We start from the raw sequence: 17,968 nt of genomic DNA, 5'->3' as shown, positions 1-17,968 counted from the left end.
TATCTGTAAGTTCTCATTACTCCACTATTTTGAGTGCTTTAGCTCCCTGCCTGGAGTTCCCCAAAAGAAAATGCTTTGGGGCCAAGGTTTCTGTTTTTATTTTGGTAGTTTCTTTTCTTAAACTTTAGAGACCAGTGCCTTCTGCTTACCTTGTAACTTGGTCTTCAGAGAGGTTTGTGGTCAGAGGAAAGGCTTTGCACTACCCTGATTTCTCCCCTGGTGCTATGCTACTGGAGATACTGAGAACCTGCTAGTTTGCAAATAAGTGTCCAGACCAACGTCACTTTATTCAAGCTGGATCTTTCAAGGTGTGAGAGAAATGCTTGCCCTTGACCTTGGCCATGATTCTTTTTAGAGATGTTGCCTTTTATATTTGCTTAAACTTTTCTAGTCTGTATCAAATTAAAACCATTTGAGATCCATAACTTAGTTTTGATGCTTTTTAAAGCACCTTTGTGTTAGAAGGTCTGTTTATTTTTCCCCACATCTACCTCTGCTTCTGCCATTTTCCTCAAGTTAGACCCAGATTCCAGATGCCACATCTCTGTAATCCTGTTGGCCAGAGGCTTGGATCACATTTATTCCATGTTTTTGTCTTGGCTTCGAGCTTTTTTGTAGTTGGCAGTTTGGCACGATAGACTCTTGAAATAAAAGTACACAACTGATCAAGGTAGTTTCTCTTTTTATGCCGTTTAATAAGAATTTGGATTGTAGTGGGTAAGGGTGGCTGATGGAGTGCGCCAAAAATTGAAAATATGCTTTCATAATTATCTCTGGTTTGAAATACTTGAGGTGAGAGAGAGAAAAAAAGCTAAGTTTGCATGCCTTTAAGGGAGGTCATTGCCCTTTCATGCTCAGCTTAAAAAAAAAAACAAAACTGTTCTTATCTTTAGGTATATTTTCAAATGCTTACAACCAGTGATATAGGATGTGTGGTGGGTATGGCTGGGGGCCTTTTAGACAGATTGAGTTGCATGAGCAAAGCCAGAGAATGTATGGCTTTGCATGTACTGCGACTGTTTGAGGGACAAGGAGTGGTTCAGATACTTAGGTGCTTGAATACATTGGCTGGTAAAAGCAGTTGTAGAAGGTCCCAGATGCTTATACTGTTTATACCACAAGTAGTTTGTACTTACTTTGATAGACAGCAGGGAGCTATTGAGGGTTTAGGAAAATCCATTAGGAAGTAGTAGTGTTAGTGTGGATTAGCCTCATGAGGGACCTTTGGGAAGGTTGTAATTCAGTGGTTCAGATGAAACATGAGGGCCCAGAGGTGGACAGAAATCCATGACAGTGGAGGAGTCTAGGCAGTTGGACAGGCCTCACCAGGGGATGTGCAGTGGTCTTTCAGTGGTCCTGCTATGACTTTAACCTGAGGTCTGGTCCCCAAATCAGTTGGGATCTAGGTCTTAGAAACCCTTTTTTTCCTTTGCAGACATTGTACTTAATGAAGAATTCTCAAAATATATTTAGGATGTTTTTGATTAAGTCTATCTTGTTTGGTGGCTGTCTGCAAGAGGTTGAAAATAGGAAAGAAACTGATGAACCTTAGTTTTCAGAACTTTGTATTAGGAAGTTTGGAAAATAGGGAGTTTTTCTTTTCTCTCATGTGACCAGAAAACTGTTGTTCCCAGATAGGAGAAATGGAGCGATAATATTGGTTTCCTAAAATCCATTAGTGTAAGAAACTTTAGAAATGAAAGTACACACAAGGCAATTTAAGTAAAAAGGGGGGAAAAAAATCAATTAAAAAAAAGTCTTTATGGAGTTTTGGAAATAATAGTGAATGCAAAGACAGAGGTTGTCCTTCTTTGCCCCCTCCCGCCCCCCCCACCCCACCCCCCGGTAAAATCATGCTTCCACCAAACTAACACCTCCTCTATCTCTTGGAGCCCAGGGAAAAGTTTAGAATATTCTAGATTGATCTTTGCTAAGGTGCCTTTTCATAAATTATTACATGGAGAATAACAGGAGAAAAAGCAGTCTTAACTGGCACAATTGATGTCTAAATTAAGATGTGAACATATATTGAAACAGTATTTTTTAAGCTTTAAAATGAATGGTTTTGTGATACTGGAATGTGGCTCCCCCCCCCCCCTTTTCCAAAGGGTTTCAGAGCCAATAGAATCTATAAATAGTGCAGGCCGGTTGTCTGTGGTAGATTGAGTAGAGCAGAATCGCCTGTCCTTAAGTGAAGGGGAAGTAGCTTTACATTTTTAGTAACTGAATTGTTGGCCAGCATAAAGGTAAGGGCCATGTGAGCAACTTATTTATAACTTCCCATAAAGGTATGTGTCTGCCTCAAGCAGAGAAGCTGTCTGGGGTGCTTGAAATGTAAAAGTGCAGTAGAATCATTTTCCATACACAGCCTTCCTAGCTAGTTGGTGCAATAAAGTGATTGTTCACATCCCTGGGGCTTTCAGAAAGAGGGGTGTCAATAGCTTAGCTTATTAGCGTCGCCTCCTATGGAATAGAAGGGACTGAGGCCATTAAATGTGAATCTATGGTTTTATGTAGTGAAGAGTGTTGAGATATTAATTCCCAAGGGTATTCAGGACATAAATTTAAGCCTGGTTGAACCTTTTGGGTGTGGTCCTACTTCTACCATGTGGGCTAACTACAATTAGGTTCTTGTCAAAATATTTCATGGGTATAAAAAGCACTTTATTTTTTCACAGATTAGTTCAACTATAAGTAGGTTTTTTTTCTTTTAAATAAAAAACATAGAATCCAACTGAATTCCCTGGTAACAGTGGGAGAAGGGAAGAAGTGTAAAACATTTTCATGGCATCCTGTAAAGTGCATGTTAAACTGTTTTCGTAGATGCCAGAAAATGGAATCCATTGTTACATGTTAATTAATGTCATCACTCGCATCAAGAGTAAATCACTTTACAGCCAGGTTTAACTCTATGGATGAAATTTTTATAATCATAGATACCCAAGTAAAATATGTTTTTGGCCCTCCTTTGTTACTCATTGTATATTTTCAGAGACTTGAGTTTTTCTGAATATTCTGTTGACCATTTAAAGGATCTGCATATATGGCTAAAATGTAAACTTTGGCTTTTGTGCCAATATTGTGGTTCTGTTTAGTATTTGGGCAAGTTGTAATAAGTGGTAAATGGCTCATTAACTATATTGGAGGCCTCATAGCAGCACTAATTTCAAATCGTGCTGCGTTTACAATTTACATATTAAAAAATATTCACTTGATTTCGTTTAGGGACAAAGCTGACATCCTGTATAAGCATTACTCCAAACAATCCTATTTATTGGTCCAATTATTTCAATTGAAAGATGCTGGTTTACTGCCTTTTAGTATATGTGAACAATTCTCAGTGAAACTGTTAGAGATCAGTTGGACTATAGTGGCAAAATAACCTCACAGGGTTTCAATTCACTTTTAATTTTGAGTCCCAGGATTAAGGATCATTTATAGTATAATGTAACAGTGTGGGCAAATATAGCTTCCTTTAATGCCTCTCTGATATTTTGGGGAAAAAGCACTTTTAGTCAAAGCATTCACTTACGAATTGCATGACAGCCTTTTCTCACTATAAATTTCATTCACATTTCCTTCCTTCTCCCACATCCTTAAAAGACAGGACAGCATGCAGTGTTTTGCTTCATTTTATCTAAAATTTTTTTTTGAGATGTGGTTTAAGGTAGTTCTTGAGGATAGATGTCAAGGTAACTAGTTAATGCTGTTTGAAAATCAGCCTCTTAATTAAAAATGCTTAATTTGTGCAAGAAAACTACATGTTAAAATGAATTTGGAAAGATTAGATTGGAATTGCCTCAAATTCAATTAAGCCACACTGCATGGACGTGCTGGGAATATCAATACAATCACTGTAAATTTTGTACAAACTGATTTGTTGCATTATCTTGCTCATCTAACATACGGTACTTTTTGTGTCCATATTGCAGACGGCAACTCCAAACTAACATGGCAGTCAGACTGTGTGATGTGGCTTCTCTGCTTAGAAGTGGTTCGTGGGCAGCAGAGCCTTGGACTGGGGTCTGTGGGATTTTTCTTAAATTCTGTAGGCTACTTTTTTTAGCATGTTGCAGGAGTGCTGAGGCCATACCAAACACTTGAACTTTTCATTTGGCATACTAATTATTCTTACATTTAACCTATTGCGGTATGGCCATCATTAGGATTTAAAGCACATTGCAATTTTAACCACAGTGGTATATGTAGCATCAGAACCATGCTTTTGTATGTAACTTTTTATAATCAAAATTAGGATTTAGTGCAGACTCAAAGAAAAGAGTGACAAGCTTTTTTAAAAAAAAAACAAAACAAAAAAGTTTTGGTATGGTCTGAATACTAAGTTACCGTAATTCTTTACATTCTGTTTACTATGTATTTTTTTGGTTACTAAATTTTGAAGTTATTTACAATTCCTGATGCTCAAAAAAAATTGTTGAAATTGTAAATCTGGCTGAAAATTATTTGCCCAGTAACTGTCGAAAGAGTTTGCATTCTGTGAACAGTTGTGTTGAGCCTATCAATGGAATATGCATTATTTGTAAAATATAGCACATTAGTATCATTTTATTCTGAGCAGATGGTCCTATAGCTGAGAGATGCTGTAATTTTCAGCACACACAGCCTACTGCAGCTGTTCACTTGAATGTTGGCTTAGGAGCTCATTCTTGCCACCTGAACATGGAAATAAATGTGCAATTAAGTGAGGAGTGTTTGTTGTCCTTGCTAAATCCTGCTAATTTCAGTCAATGAACACTTTATATTTCAAATGCCATCCCAATGAGTTAAGTCCAAATCTCATATTTGGGGTTCACATAGTTTCTACACATACCCTAACTTTTGAATAATGATTTGTTTTAATTGGCTTTGGCCACTCTAATCTTGAGACTCTTTTGTCTTCATAAATGCTGGGCAAAGGTAAATTCCACAAGAGTTGTGCTGTGGAAAGTGACCCACAGCTAATATTCTGCAGACTGGAACAGTTATGCTTTGTTAAGAAATTTGGAAACTCCTTTCTCAGTTTCAGATAAATTTGTTAATTATAATAAAATGCATATCTTTTTTTTTCAGATTTTTTTTTTTCTTACAGATTTCCAAAGATTTATTTTCCCTTACTCCTTTAAGTATTCCCTGAGAACACTTAACCAAGAGAGGTAGCATGCAACTTGTAGAAAAACCCATTTCTTTGAAAAGGAAATGAAGTCATAGAGAGTTAGTTTGTTTGATATTTCATAGGTGGCCTGGATTTTGTCTCCAATTTTTTATCATGATAGCACTGATTCTTGTCCAGTCTGACCAGTCTTAATCTGGTCAGTTGACCAATCTCAATCTGTCCTATGCTGCCTTCTTTTATAAACATCTCTTGGCAGTAGAGATTTCTTCCTGTATGCTTATCCACTGTTGCGCCCTTTTATTTTTCTTAGACAATATGCTTTTTAAGAAAAAAAAAAAAAAAAAACAACAAAAAAACTTTTTTCTCTTGTAACACTCTTTCCCTCTACTTTGCTTTTTAAAAAATTTTGCCTTAAATTCTTTGCCTTTTATATGTAAAGAAGTTCCCTAAAACTAGCATTCCATCAATTCAGAATTGTCAGTTTTGAGAAGTTGTTCTTTGTGGAGATGAGAGATGCATTGGATGAAATATAAAGGATAATTCTTTTAGTGATGCTTTGATTTTTGGATTTCCCCCAATCTTGGCTGTCCAAAGTAGATAGCTATTGGAAGATGGTTTTAGAAAATTTGGGGCCGTGGTTTGTGACTCTTTTGCTTAAAGAGCATAGCATTGATTTTTAGGAAACTAGATCCAGATTTTCTTATTAATGAGTAGATTTTTAGAGTAGCCTGAACAGTTTGAGGCCATTTCCCCCAAATCTGCTACTTATCCGGTATTTGGAGTTTATAGATACTTTATTACCTGCATTTCAACAGGCTTATGTGCTCAAATGAAAATTCCTTGGGCTGGTCTGTTTGCAAAAGTTGAAATCTTTATATTGTTGTTTTGGTGGACTGGATAGGTTTTTGGTTTTTTTCCCTTTTAAAGTCACAGTCTAGGCAGAATGCCATACTGCATTGTTTGGGGATTTTATTTTGATGCTGTAGATCAGTTGCCTTGTTGGTGATCTTTAGCTGCCAAGGTTGACAAGAATGGCTTGTTAGATTCTACAAGGTACACTAAGTATGCCGAGCTTCTTTTCCAAGTTATCCTACAAATCCTTTTCATGCCCTAACACTTAACATCAGATATTTTTCTTAGTTCTTACCAACAGAAGAGGTATAAGATCTTGTCAATCAAAAACATTTTCAATATGTAACCAAAACAGTACATGTTGACAAATTTATATTTTTTTAAAATACTCTTACTCCTTGATTTTAAGTTAATGGATGTCTGTCAGTTTTAGAATATTGAAACTCTTAGGCTAACTTGAAAATCTCTTCAAAGTTAGGAAGACCATTTTTTGGTTTGTTTTTCTGATAGCATGTTAAACACTTCTGTCTTGTAGTATGTATTATATAGTCAGGGTTTAATTCCATGCCCTTTGGTACTAAATTTTCTCGAGTATGTGGACATTGCAGGTGAGTAAGGGTATATGAGTAGACCCAGAATGTGGTTCTAGAGAATGTTTAACATTTAAATTGTGCTTTTATGTGCATGTATGGAATATGTATGTGAAAGTATAATTGTGAACTTAAATTGACTAGCTTAATATATGAAGTAGAAATTAGTGTAGGCGTTGCACTTTTTGTTGAAGCTTTGTTGTAATTTCAGCAGAACGACTTGCATTTAGTGACACATATTTACATTCTTGGTTGGAATCTCTAATAGTTTATGAAATATGAATTCTGACATTTCTTATTTTCTCTGTTTTTAGCAGGTAATTGCTGCCATGGAAACACAACTGTCTAATGGGCCAACTTGCAATAACACAGCCAATGGTCCAACCACCATAAACAACAACTGCTCCTCACCGGTTGACTCTGGGAACACAGAGGACAGCAAGACCAACTTAATAGTCAACTACCTTCCTCAGAACATGACACAGGAGGAACTAAAGAGTCTCTTTGGGAGCATCGGTGAGATAGAGTCCTGTAAACTTGTAAGAGACAAAATAACAGGTATGCAATTTTGTATAGGTTACTCACCTTTAAAGGATTATGTTTCAAGGTGTGAGAAAATAATGGGTTTTCTTCTAGTAGGTCATTCAGTGATGCAGTTCTACACGTCTAGATACTCTGTTACTGACTACATCAGCAGCATGAAACTTTGGTTTTAGAGTTTTCCTTTTAAAGCATAAAATATTTTTTATGGGCAGTATATGTTATAACTAGACTTTCATATACCCTGAACTGTATAATAACATCTTTGAAAACTGTTTTAAGAATGTGTGTATGGGACAGAAAGTGTCATGTTGACCTTTAGTTTTAGTTCCTGAGCTTATATGATTTAGCATTTTAACAATGAGTTCTAAGAAGAATACTCTGTTTGGAAGAAGGAAGAAACCTCTTAAAATGTCTTTTCCCTTAAGTCTGTATAGTCCTGCTTATAATATATATGACAGAGTAAATGGTAGTGTTCACATTGTCAATGTGTAAATATTTGTACTGATATAATTTGAGTGCAATAGGATCTAATGTTTTGTTCCTTGATAAGTAAAGGAAAAGGTGGTGTAAGAGTGTTTCTTTTATCCTAAAGATAAAAACGAAAGGATGGGTAATTTGGCCTTTGATACTACATTTTGAATATTAGGTAGTGGAAAATATCCTTAGAATTTTGTAAGATTCAACTAAATTCTTAGAAGAAGCCAAAACCTAAACGAGGAACATGTTCTTGGGATACAAGAGTTAATGCTTCTGGCAGGAGTTGTTTTCAAACATGGAAAATGTGTGAAGTGTACAAAGGCTAACTTTCTCATGCTCATGTTAAAATTGGGTGATGGTGTATATGAAATTGCTTTACATGGCTTGTAACTCCTACTATAAAACTAAATATATGAAATGGGTAAAGAATACCTACAGGCAGTGTGAAGAGTTGGACCGGGAGTCTGAACTTTAGTCAGTTACATGACTAAAATCATGCTCTTGGCCTTTATTACTACCTTTTTTAGCAAAACAGTATCTTTATATGTGAGTTTTGCAACCTCTTTGACATAAATGACTATGTGTTAAATGGCATAAAGGCCATGACATCAAGGATGTGATTTCTGGTTTGATTGCTTAGTAGCCATCCCTACCGTTAAAAAACAAAACAACAACAAAAAACCCATGAACTAGGTATATAAAAGTTGCATTTTTTGTTATGATACTGAGAGTATATGAAAGTATGAAACAAATCCTACGTCGTTTGTATTAGGCATCTACTACAGAAAACATCTCAAAGATTTTTATCTCTCATCTCTGGTCAGTCTTGAATTGTGCTATTCTTTCTGAAGTCCTTTACGAGAACTGTTTTATGGTGCAGGTGGATAAATTGGAATTGTGTGTTTTTATACCCTTTGCCTTCCTCTCTTTAGTGTGATAAATAGTGGTGGTAGAGCCGTAGTGCGTGGTGATCTGAAGTACGTGGGTAGATACTGGCAAAGTGCATTAGTATTTGCTGTCCATTTCCTTGACCCCTCACCAACACCCTCCTGTCTTTTCAGTAAGATGGGGCCAATTAAGTTTTCCACCATGGTAAAATTTCTGTTTATAACCTCTGGTAAGCAAATGGAGTACCCAGGAAAATCCATAGTGAGCATGAGGGTCAAAAGATGTTTTCTAAACTTCATTTCATGAGACACAGCCATACTTGTTCTTTAAAACGAATGTTCCATTGACAGACAAGTTTGAGAAATGCTTCCCTTGATAGTTTCCTATTTAAGAGCCAAACTGCAGATCATCAGCATATTACAAACCACATATTAAGATCCTGCAGTAAAGAAACTAGTTTTCTGGCCTTATTTGACCACAGAACTTGTTTTAGGGGATATCTGCTTAATACTAGATTTACATTGAGCGTATAAAAGCTTTCATTTAATTATCAGACAATCTGAAACTTCTCTGTAACCTGTTGGTAACAGTAAAATATGTGCAGGTTTCAAATATGAACATCTATGGTAATGAGCTGTATAATGGATTAAAAAGTTGAGTAGGCAAGTAAGAACACAAAGGAACTCTTCTAGTGGCCGTGTTTTGACTTAGCCCACTGACATCTTCTTAGTATGGGTTAAAACAGTGTTTGGAAGGGTCTGACTCATTTAGCTGTAAGCATAGATTACCTCAGATACGTTGTTTTTAATTCTGAGTGTCTTAGTAAATATTTGTATAGAACAAAATAGTCCAGTAAATGGTAGGTTTCTAAAACTGGATTTTGAATGGTTGTACTTTACAAAGTGGGCCTATATTTCTAAGAAGCTACTATTAATACATCTAGAAAGATTGAAAGAATGTGTGAGGATTTGGACTCTGCCCTGTGGTGTTTAGCATTAGCCAATTTTTGTAGTTTCTCAGTACACATTTTTAGGGTTAAATTTGAGTTCCTGGGTCTAATTATCCAATTTATCCTACCTCCCCGGGGGCTGCCAGGCCAGCTCTTTGTATTCTGTTTTTGTAAGAGGCGGGCATTAATTGTTTGGGTTGTAAGAAAACTATGAGATAACTCTTTGGGAAAAACATCTAAGTTGCTCTTTGTCATTTTTCTTAAATCTTCCCTTATTTAAATAATGCCAAATTTAGGAAACTGTATCTCAGGTAAAAAAAAAAAAAAAAAAAAAAAAAAAAAAAAAAAAAAAAAAAAGGTCTAGTAGGAAAGTGTGTGCCTCTTTCCTAAGTCCTAAAAAAGAGTGTATAATTTTTAGATTGTTTTGGTGTTGGCAAATTAATGTCACTATTTTGATAGGATGAGGATTAGAGCAATACATTGAGAAACCTCTTCAGTAGTAAATATAGTAATCTTCTTTTTGGCCTACATTCTATTTATTATGTTGTTTTTCAGACCCTTTCTTTGGTTTTGTGCCCAGCTTTATGCTTCATCCCATTTCCTGTCTCTAGGCATTCGTCATGAGAAGCCACTGCTGCTTGTACAGTTTAGCTGATGTCGGTCCATCTCTTTTGAGTTTATGCGCTTCAGAGTCCTTGACACCTGCTGATGCTGCATTCTAGAGGAGTGAAATAGATTTTAGGATGCAAGGAATCAGTAATAGAATGTTAGAATCAGAAAAGTCCTTGAGGTGACCTTAGGCAGCTCCCTCACATAACAGGTGAGCTGAAGCCCAGGTTTGTTTAAATGACTAATTAGTCCAAAACCACATGGCTATTAAGCAGTAGAGTAGGGACCAGAATTCTGGTTTTCTGTTTTTTCCTGGGATATTTCCTCCTCGCCTTTTGTTGGAGGCCAGAACTCATGAAAAATGAACTTCAGGACTAACTGATGAATTTATAGTGAGACCCCTAACTTGTATAAATTCACCAAGGGGCATCTTCTGGTGTATGTGTCATCTTCAGAAGGGGAAGGAGAGATTTTTGAGAGTAAAGGACTGAGGGATACATAAAATGAAGAACGTCCATGCTTCTCTAGAAACTTCGTAATCTGTAGTTTTGTATTTGGATATTATAGCCCAGTGATTCCTAAATCTGGCTGCACATCCTCCTGTGAGGGAGTGTTTAAAAATAGAGATTCTGGAGACCTTGGGAATCTGTTGTCAGAAATCTCCCCAGGTGATTTTGACGGGCAAGCAAGCACTTTTGGGAATCACCCTTTTAAAGTAGTCAGTAGAGTACTTGCATTGGAATCTGTTGGGATGACTACTAGAAACGCAGCTTCCTGGACCATGCCCAGACCTACTGAATCAGAATCTTTGAGGTGTAGGGCCTAGAATGTTCCATTTACCTGGGAGTTACTCACTTCTTTTCCTGAACATTTTTCAGGGAGATAGAACCAGAATTAACCAGGTTTATCTGAACTCTGGCTAGAGATGGGAGAGTTGTTACAACCACAGTGCCTAATTCTGTGGTAAACTAAGTTTCAGGCGCTGCCCCCTCCCCAGCATTGGTTTCTGATGCGTTAACTCCTAGTATTCAGTACTAGAGATGTCAAAGTCACTAGGCTGTGTCTTTACTGAACACCTGACCTGTCCCTGAAAGGGTGTGTGTACATGTGTAATTATTTTTCAGAATTCCAAGAGAGCTTGTTCTGTCATTGTTACTTTTCCTTTCTTCTAATAGAAGAGCAAGGGAAGTTAGTTGAAGACCTCAGGTCATGAGTGGTACTCCTTTTTGTCTTGGTGTGATGGCTTCACTCTTATTCTAGGAATTGTTTGAGGTGGGTCCTGTGGCGACCCCATCAGCTGTGAACTAGAATCTTTTTTTCAAAAAGGAAAAACAAAGAGCTGAAGGGGGGCACCTGGGTGGCACAGTCAGTTAAGCATCCCACTTTGGCTCAGATCATGATCTCACGGTTCTTGGAGCCTGCTTCAGATTCTATGTCTCCTTCTCTCGCTGTCCCTCTCCCACTCCTCCCTCCCTCCCTCCCTCCCTCTCTCTCTCTCTCTCTCTCTCTCTCTCACACACATGCGTACGTGCTCTCTCTCTCCCTCAAATAAATAAATAAATAGACATTAAAAAAAAAAAAAAGGCCCAAAGAAACATATACAAACTATAGGTGACCCAAGAGGGACTTTGCCACTATTGATTACCTCTCAATAGGCAGTGCCATCTGTGGAAACACAGACTCCTCCCACCTTGTTTTGCCTTAGGGCCTGTGTGGTAAAATCTTTTTTTTAACACGAAGGTTCTTAGCCAGATTTGAGTTATGTCTGTTGCTTCCTGAGAACGTTGAAGTTAGTTTTGATTGTTGGTTTTGTTATCAAAATAATGTGCTTTTCAAATTTCATTGTAATGCCATTGTATTCTTCCCTTCTCTTTTTATTTGTTTGTTGTTTATCAAATAACTGACAGTTTTTATTTTATTTATTTTATTTAAAATTTTTTTTCTTTTAATGTTTGTTTATTTTTGAGACAGCGAGAGACAGAGCATGAATGGGGGAGGGGCAGAGAGAGAGGGAGACACAGAATCTGAAGCAGGCTCCAGGCTCTGAGCTGTCAGCACAGAGCCCCACACGGGGCTCGAACTCATGGACCATGAGATCATGACCTGAGCTGAAGTCAGACGCTTAACCGACTGAGCCACCCAGGCGCCCCTTATTTTATTTTTTTAATTTATTTATTTTGAGAGAGTACGAGCAGGGGAGAGGCAGAGAAATCCAGGGGAGAATCCCCTGGAAGCGGGGCTCAAACTCAAGAACTGTGAGATCGTGACATGAGCTGAAATCGAGTCCAATGCTTAACCGACTGAGCCCCTCCCCTCCTTTTTTTTTTTTTTTCCCATAAACAAATACAATCTTAGCTTCTCAGAATTGAAACAGATAAATGGTATTTTATTTTTCTAATGCATGCCTTCAAATTTAATAGCACTTACTACTGTGATGAAGTCAATCAGAATGAGTGAGCCTCAGGCTGTTTTGCTGAACATTAATTTGAAAAGGTGGTTGTGTGTGTCAGTTACAATCCTAAGGTTAGTTGTTCAGTGTCAGTAGTATCAAGAGATTAAGAATTCTGATTCTTTCAGACAGATAGTTGAAGAGGGCAGAGTGGGTGGCTGGCTGGTGGTAGCTTAATAAACACCTCACTTTGCAGACTCTGGGTACTGTTTAATTAGAGATTTAGCAGAAAGGCTGTTGTGTGCTCAGGTCTTCACAAAACAAGACAACTTGGCTCTACAAGGTAGATGCTTTGGTGGTCCCTAAAGTATTAACTATGGAATGCAATACGTTTGAATATAGCTATTCTTAGATTTTAGTGACTAAATTTGTATAAAGTGATTTTGTTGTTGTTGTTTTGGTGGTGCTGAAGAAACTTTATGTATATTTATCAATATATATTTAAACCTAATTTTTTAATTGCACCTTTGTCTTTTCCAATGGTCATGGCTAATCAGTCATTTAAAAATTTGATGTTATTACCATAGAAGCTTTTTTAAAGTTTTGGGGGAAAGACTTTAAAATTCTTCTATGTTCATTTTTTTCCACTCAAACCTTGAACTGGAGGTGTTTTATAGAACATATTTCTGTGTCAGCATTGATTAATGTAGATGATGAATTTCAGGATGATGAAATTAAAAATTTATCAAATTTAGGAAATTAAATATGGTTCTTTACCATTATCAGGGAAGAGAAACTTTTTCTTAGTTCTCTTAGTTACATTCACAGGCCCCCAGGGATTGAACCTAACAAAGGATAGATTATACAGTGTTTTATGTCAGTTATATCTCAATGAAACAGGGAGGGGAGAGATTTAACAGAAGAGGCACACAATTTTTATTAGCATTATATGTGCACTGGAATTCACAAAAAAAGAAAAATAAGTGGTTAGACTCAAGGCTTATATACCATTTTAACAAAGGAAAGGGGGTTTGGGTTCTGAGGCATGATAAATTGTGAGGAAGTGACCAGGAATTTACAAGGGGGAAACTAACAGAAGGTATTGAGCCATTTTATATTTTAGCAAGGTTTGTTTGTTCATTTTGGTGCCAACTCTCCGTCTCTGGTGGTGAAAGTTTCTCTGCTCTTTCTGGCACAGAGGAGGGGGACCTCTGCCCAAGGGAAATTTGTGATTTGCTTTTTAGGCAGAAAAGAATAGGGTAGAGAACTCTTTTCTGTGTCTGTTGGTTCTTAATTGTCTTCTGTTTGGAATACTCCTTAGGCAAAACTAGTGTATTTGGGGTGATATCGTCTAGGACCCTCTTATCATACAGTAAATTAACTCTTGGTTAACAAACCTAAACAGAAAAGGCTCTTGGGATGTTCCATGGTAGTGCAACCTGAAATGGCTAGTTGCTGGGAAGAAAAGATAACTGTTGTGAGGATATAGAAGAGTTTGAAACAGAATCATTGCTGATTAACTTCTCAGTCATTGAGATTTCAGTTTCTCTGATTTTCTTGATGTTGATATTTATGTCACTTTGTTTTATTCCATTAGAAGAAAATGAAGAAAAGTATTGCAACTCCCTAGAGCTGATTACACATTTTCCAAAAGCTTTTTAAGAATATTTACTGGGAGAATGAGGTTGAATCTGTTGTGCAAATGAGGCTTAGGAGTTTCGATTCCATGCCTTCTTGACCCATATCCTCATTGGGGCTTCTAGAATCATGATATTTGTCTAGTCAGTAGATTAAGAGCACGTGTTTAGTGCCTTTGACTTGATTCCTTTATTAATTTGATACAAAACACAAACATTGTTAATGCATTCAAATTAATAGAAAATGTGGTTGAAGTTCTTCTGTAAAGAGTTCTCCCCTTGGGGGCGCCTGGGTGGCTCAGTCGGTTAAGCCTCTGACTTCGGCTCAGGTCATGATCTCACAGTTCCTGAGTTTGAGCCCCGTGTTGGGCTCTGTGCTGACAGCTCAGAGCCTGGAGCCTGCTTCGGATTCTGTGTCTCCCTCTCTCTCTGCCCCTCCCCTGCTCATGCTCTGTCTCTCTCTGTCTCAAAAATAAAGAAAACATTAAAAAAAAATTTTTTTTTTAAATAAAAAGAGTTCTCCCCTTCAAATTCAGCGAAGTGTGCATGCTTGTGTGCTATTTGCTATTGCAAATCTTTTCACACTTTTTGTTTGTTTTTGTTTACTTCTGCATTGGGATTGGTAGCATAGAGTAGAAATCACTTTCAATTTATTATTTAGTGGCTGTCCTAATGATGGACAGATAATATAGATGAGAAAGAAAATGGCGAAGGCAATGGGAGAAGAGCTGTTTTTAAATTCTGATACAGGATTTCTTCTTCCTTTTGTAATCCATACAATGTTAAAATCCTGTCTATCCTCCGGTGTGAAATTGACTCCCTTTATGATATACTACAAAATAAACCTGTTTCTTTTGATGGTTCTTAACTTCACTATCATCTTATCTATTGCACTACCTTTGTAATAGCCTTTTTTTAACTTTCTAAATTATGAATAGAGCAAAGCATTTTTATTTTGCACCTGTTGGAACATTTCTTTTTAAATGTTTCCTGAACAGAATAGTTGGTCATTGAAACTAAAACTGTGCTTTACAATTCGCCAACTTCTTCTGAGCTTGTTCTAAGTTAATTGACTCAGTGGAGTGCATTGCTACTACTGAATTTTGAGAGCTGTGGAAACCCTCAGCGCTTGCCTTTTCAACTAAAAAGGTCAGCTTTAAAAAATATTTCCTGGCATTTTACTTGTGAGTGTCGTTTGATTTGATGCAGTGGCTTTAGTTAGCATGTTTTACTCCTTAAAACGTGGTTTCGCTTTTTAAAGTTTTACAGTGTCAATATTTTGACACCCTTGAATGTCCTTTTATTGGTGATGGTTTCTGTCATCAACTGTATTCTGAGGAGCTTTAAAGCTGTAAAGCAGCATTGGCAGCTCTTCCAAGTATTGTGAAGAAACAGATCTCAGTTAAAACGATCTTTTTGTGATCCAACTACTCAACCTTATGTTGTATATCATATTTAGTTCATTGAGGGGCAATCATTCTACATTGTTCCAAATAAGAGCAAAGATTCTTATGCTGTATACCTCCTTCACAAGGGGGGTGGGGCACGTGGGGATGCAAGATGGAAGTATTCAATTTGAACTGTGTTCATTGCCTTCCTTTGTATCTTTCCTTGTGAAATGGACTTGAATGCAGTGGTAATAGGATTTACCAAACCCCTATGTACACTAGGGTTGTTATTTGCTTAGCTTGGGATCAAGTTCTCAGGATTAACATTGAAACAAAATGCCTGCTACTCCCCAGCTAGGCAGTTGGCCTAATGAGGCTATTTTAGAAGTGTTAGTTTAGAAAGACCACGGTACACTGAGTCCATATCCTAGTCTAGCCACTTACTAGTCTAGCCACATAATGTAGCCTTATGGGAGCCATTTGCCTCAAGTTGAGTTTCTTATAGAGTGGGTAGCATACGGGCATACTCTTTCTCTTGTCTCCTTCTTACCAGTTAATACACATTCACTTATATGACAGTTGCAGACTCTTTTTCCTTAGGTAAAACAATTTTTGAAAAAAATCTTCAGAGAGATCTATTGCCTTAGAAGTCTTATGATTTCTCAGACATCACATGGGAAGAAGAATCCAAAGCTAATGTCTTGTTCTTCACTTTCTAGGTGATTTGAACAAGATAATTGATTTTCTAGGGGTGGGACAAAGTGGGAAAAGGAAGTTCAAGGCAAGACTTGGGAGCCCAGAAAGATGATTCATGGTACTACATCAGTCTCCATGAACTAGAGTGATGGAGTGTGGAGTTATTGCTCTGTGTGGTATTGTGTGCGTGTTATTCAGAATGAATGAGCTTAACTTAAAATATGAAGGTACTCTCGCTGAGCTTCCCCAGTGGTCTATTACTGGCGTGGAAGGTCAGCAAGTTGTTAAATTGAGTCATGAGGTACTGGTTAGATAAAAAGTAACTGAGCCTTATTTTCACTTTTATGGACATCTTCTTCCCTAAAATTAGTACCCCTTTACTATCAGTTGTAAACACTATTACCAAATACTCTGATTTCATAAAATAAGACGTTCAGGTAGGGAAATGCAGAGACCTGTATGTTTGAATGTTAAGAAGCCCAGTGTTCCTATAGTGTTAGCAGATCAGAGGACTTTAAGACAAAAAATTGCTATCTCTTTGTTTTCTCTTTGTTGGAATATTCATTGAAAACGTTTAAAGCCTTGCTTTTATTCAGTCGCCACAGACTTTACAGATTTCAGTTTGTGTAAGGGGGGTGGCGATTTCCACGAGGGCACAGTTAACTTAGCAGATGCAATTTTACATCGTGTTTTCCTTTTTTTGTTAAATCCGTATGCATATTGTGAATTAGAGTTTATTTTTAGCTCTTAATGAGTTCTTTTCTCATCATTGTACTTTTTGTTGGAACTCTGTTTTCTACATAATGCTTTGGTTTTGAAGGGGGAGTGTATATGGCTCACAAGTCCTGTAATCCACCCCCAACCTCCTGTCCAGCTCAACAGAAATTTGCATTTTTGCATTTGAGGTGATAGATCTCTTTATTTATTTTTTTTACTTTGTAGACTAGTTGCGGTGATGTCCTTGACTCTCCACAACCTGTTTGACCTTTGGGCTTTATCCTGAGAAAGTCAAATTCTCCTTTTAAAGTAAGGTTTAAAGGAGGCACAGCAGCATGTAAACCGGCAAACCTGAGTCATTTCATTGTATTCAAGGTCACTGGAGCCTGAGGGAACAATTTTATTTCCCCACATTTTGATGCTTTAAATCCAGTCTTAAGGAGCCACCAGGTCAATAACACAGTGGCCTCCAAGGCACTGTTTTCTGAATCCTTTTTCCTAACCCTGGTACTGGTCCCTGAGAGCTTTTTTCATACATCTGAAAGGAATTAATAGTTTGCTTTTCATCTACTTTAAAATGTATTGAGTAGGCTGGTTATAGTGTGTTAAATCAGTTCTCCCAGGGAGTCTGTGGGACATATCATCAGTATCAGTGGTTTGGGGGCAGTCTTCAGTTTTTGAAAAGATCAAATAACTGTTTTTATCTTTTTCTTTTTTATATTACTTTTATTTTTTCACTAGTCACTGATGCAGAATTGTTAACTGTAATTGTTTGAAAGAATATCCAGTGGTTTTATGTTCTCACCCTGCAACCTGTTAAGATATTTATGTAAGCTTAAAGGATTACAATGGGATATCTGTTCAAGTAGCTTTAAGTGGAAACATGGCATGGAGTTCGGGAGGGGGATGGCGTGGCCAGGGTATCACTAGGTTTTAGGAAATGATATGGAAAGCCTTTGAATTACACCTTCATTAGCCTGTAGATTCTACATTCAGAGAAAACAGTTGCTTTGGGGACGATAATAGTCTCATGTAGCTCCTGGTCACTTTGTGTTTCCTTTGGAATTTTGCTTTACCTGTTTTAACATAGATGAAAATGACAGAATGGAAGCAAAGGGAC

At 37.2% G+C, this 17,968-nt stretch overlaps 1 protein-coding gene across 16 annotated transcripts in view; it reads left to right on the top strand.

The window, feature by feature from the left end:
- The window catches only part of ELAVL2 (ELAV like RNA binding protein 2), a 164,256-nt gene that overhangs the window by 91,764 nt on the left and 54,524 nt on the right, over positions 1–17,968 (top strand). For 7 of the 16 annotated variants that reach the window (XM_019430677.2, XM_019430675.2, XM_053907994.1 and 4 more), the window contains exons 2-3: positions 3,933–4,023; positions 6,870–7,113. In XM_019430677.2, coding sequence (XP_019286222.1) covers positions 3,952–4,023; positions 6,870–7,113 — 316 coding nt within the window. In that variant the 5' untranslated portion in view covers positions 3,933–3,951. The remainder of the gene's footprint in view (positions 1–3,932; positions 4,024–6,869; positions 7,114–17,968) is intronic. The other 9 variants (XM_019430681.2, XM_019430682.2, XM_019430686.2 and 6 more) reach the window with 3 other exon arrangements.

Source organism: Panthera pardus, unplaced genomic scaffold, assembly GCF_024362965.1.
Source record: "Panthera pardus isolate Hobbes unplaced genomic scaffold, ASM2436296v1 HiC_scaffold_20, whole genome shotgun sequence".
Taxonomy (NCBI): Eukaryota; Metazoa; Chordata; class Mammalia; order Carnivora; family Felidae; genus Panthera; species Panthera pardus.
Note: the sequence above shows the minus strand (reverse complement) of the source record. Positions and strands in the feature narration are given on the sequence as shown.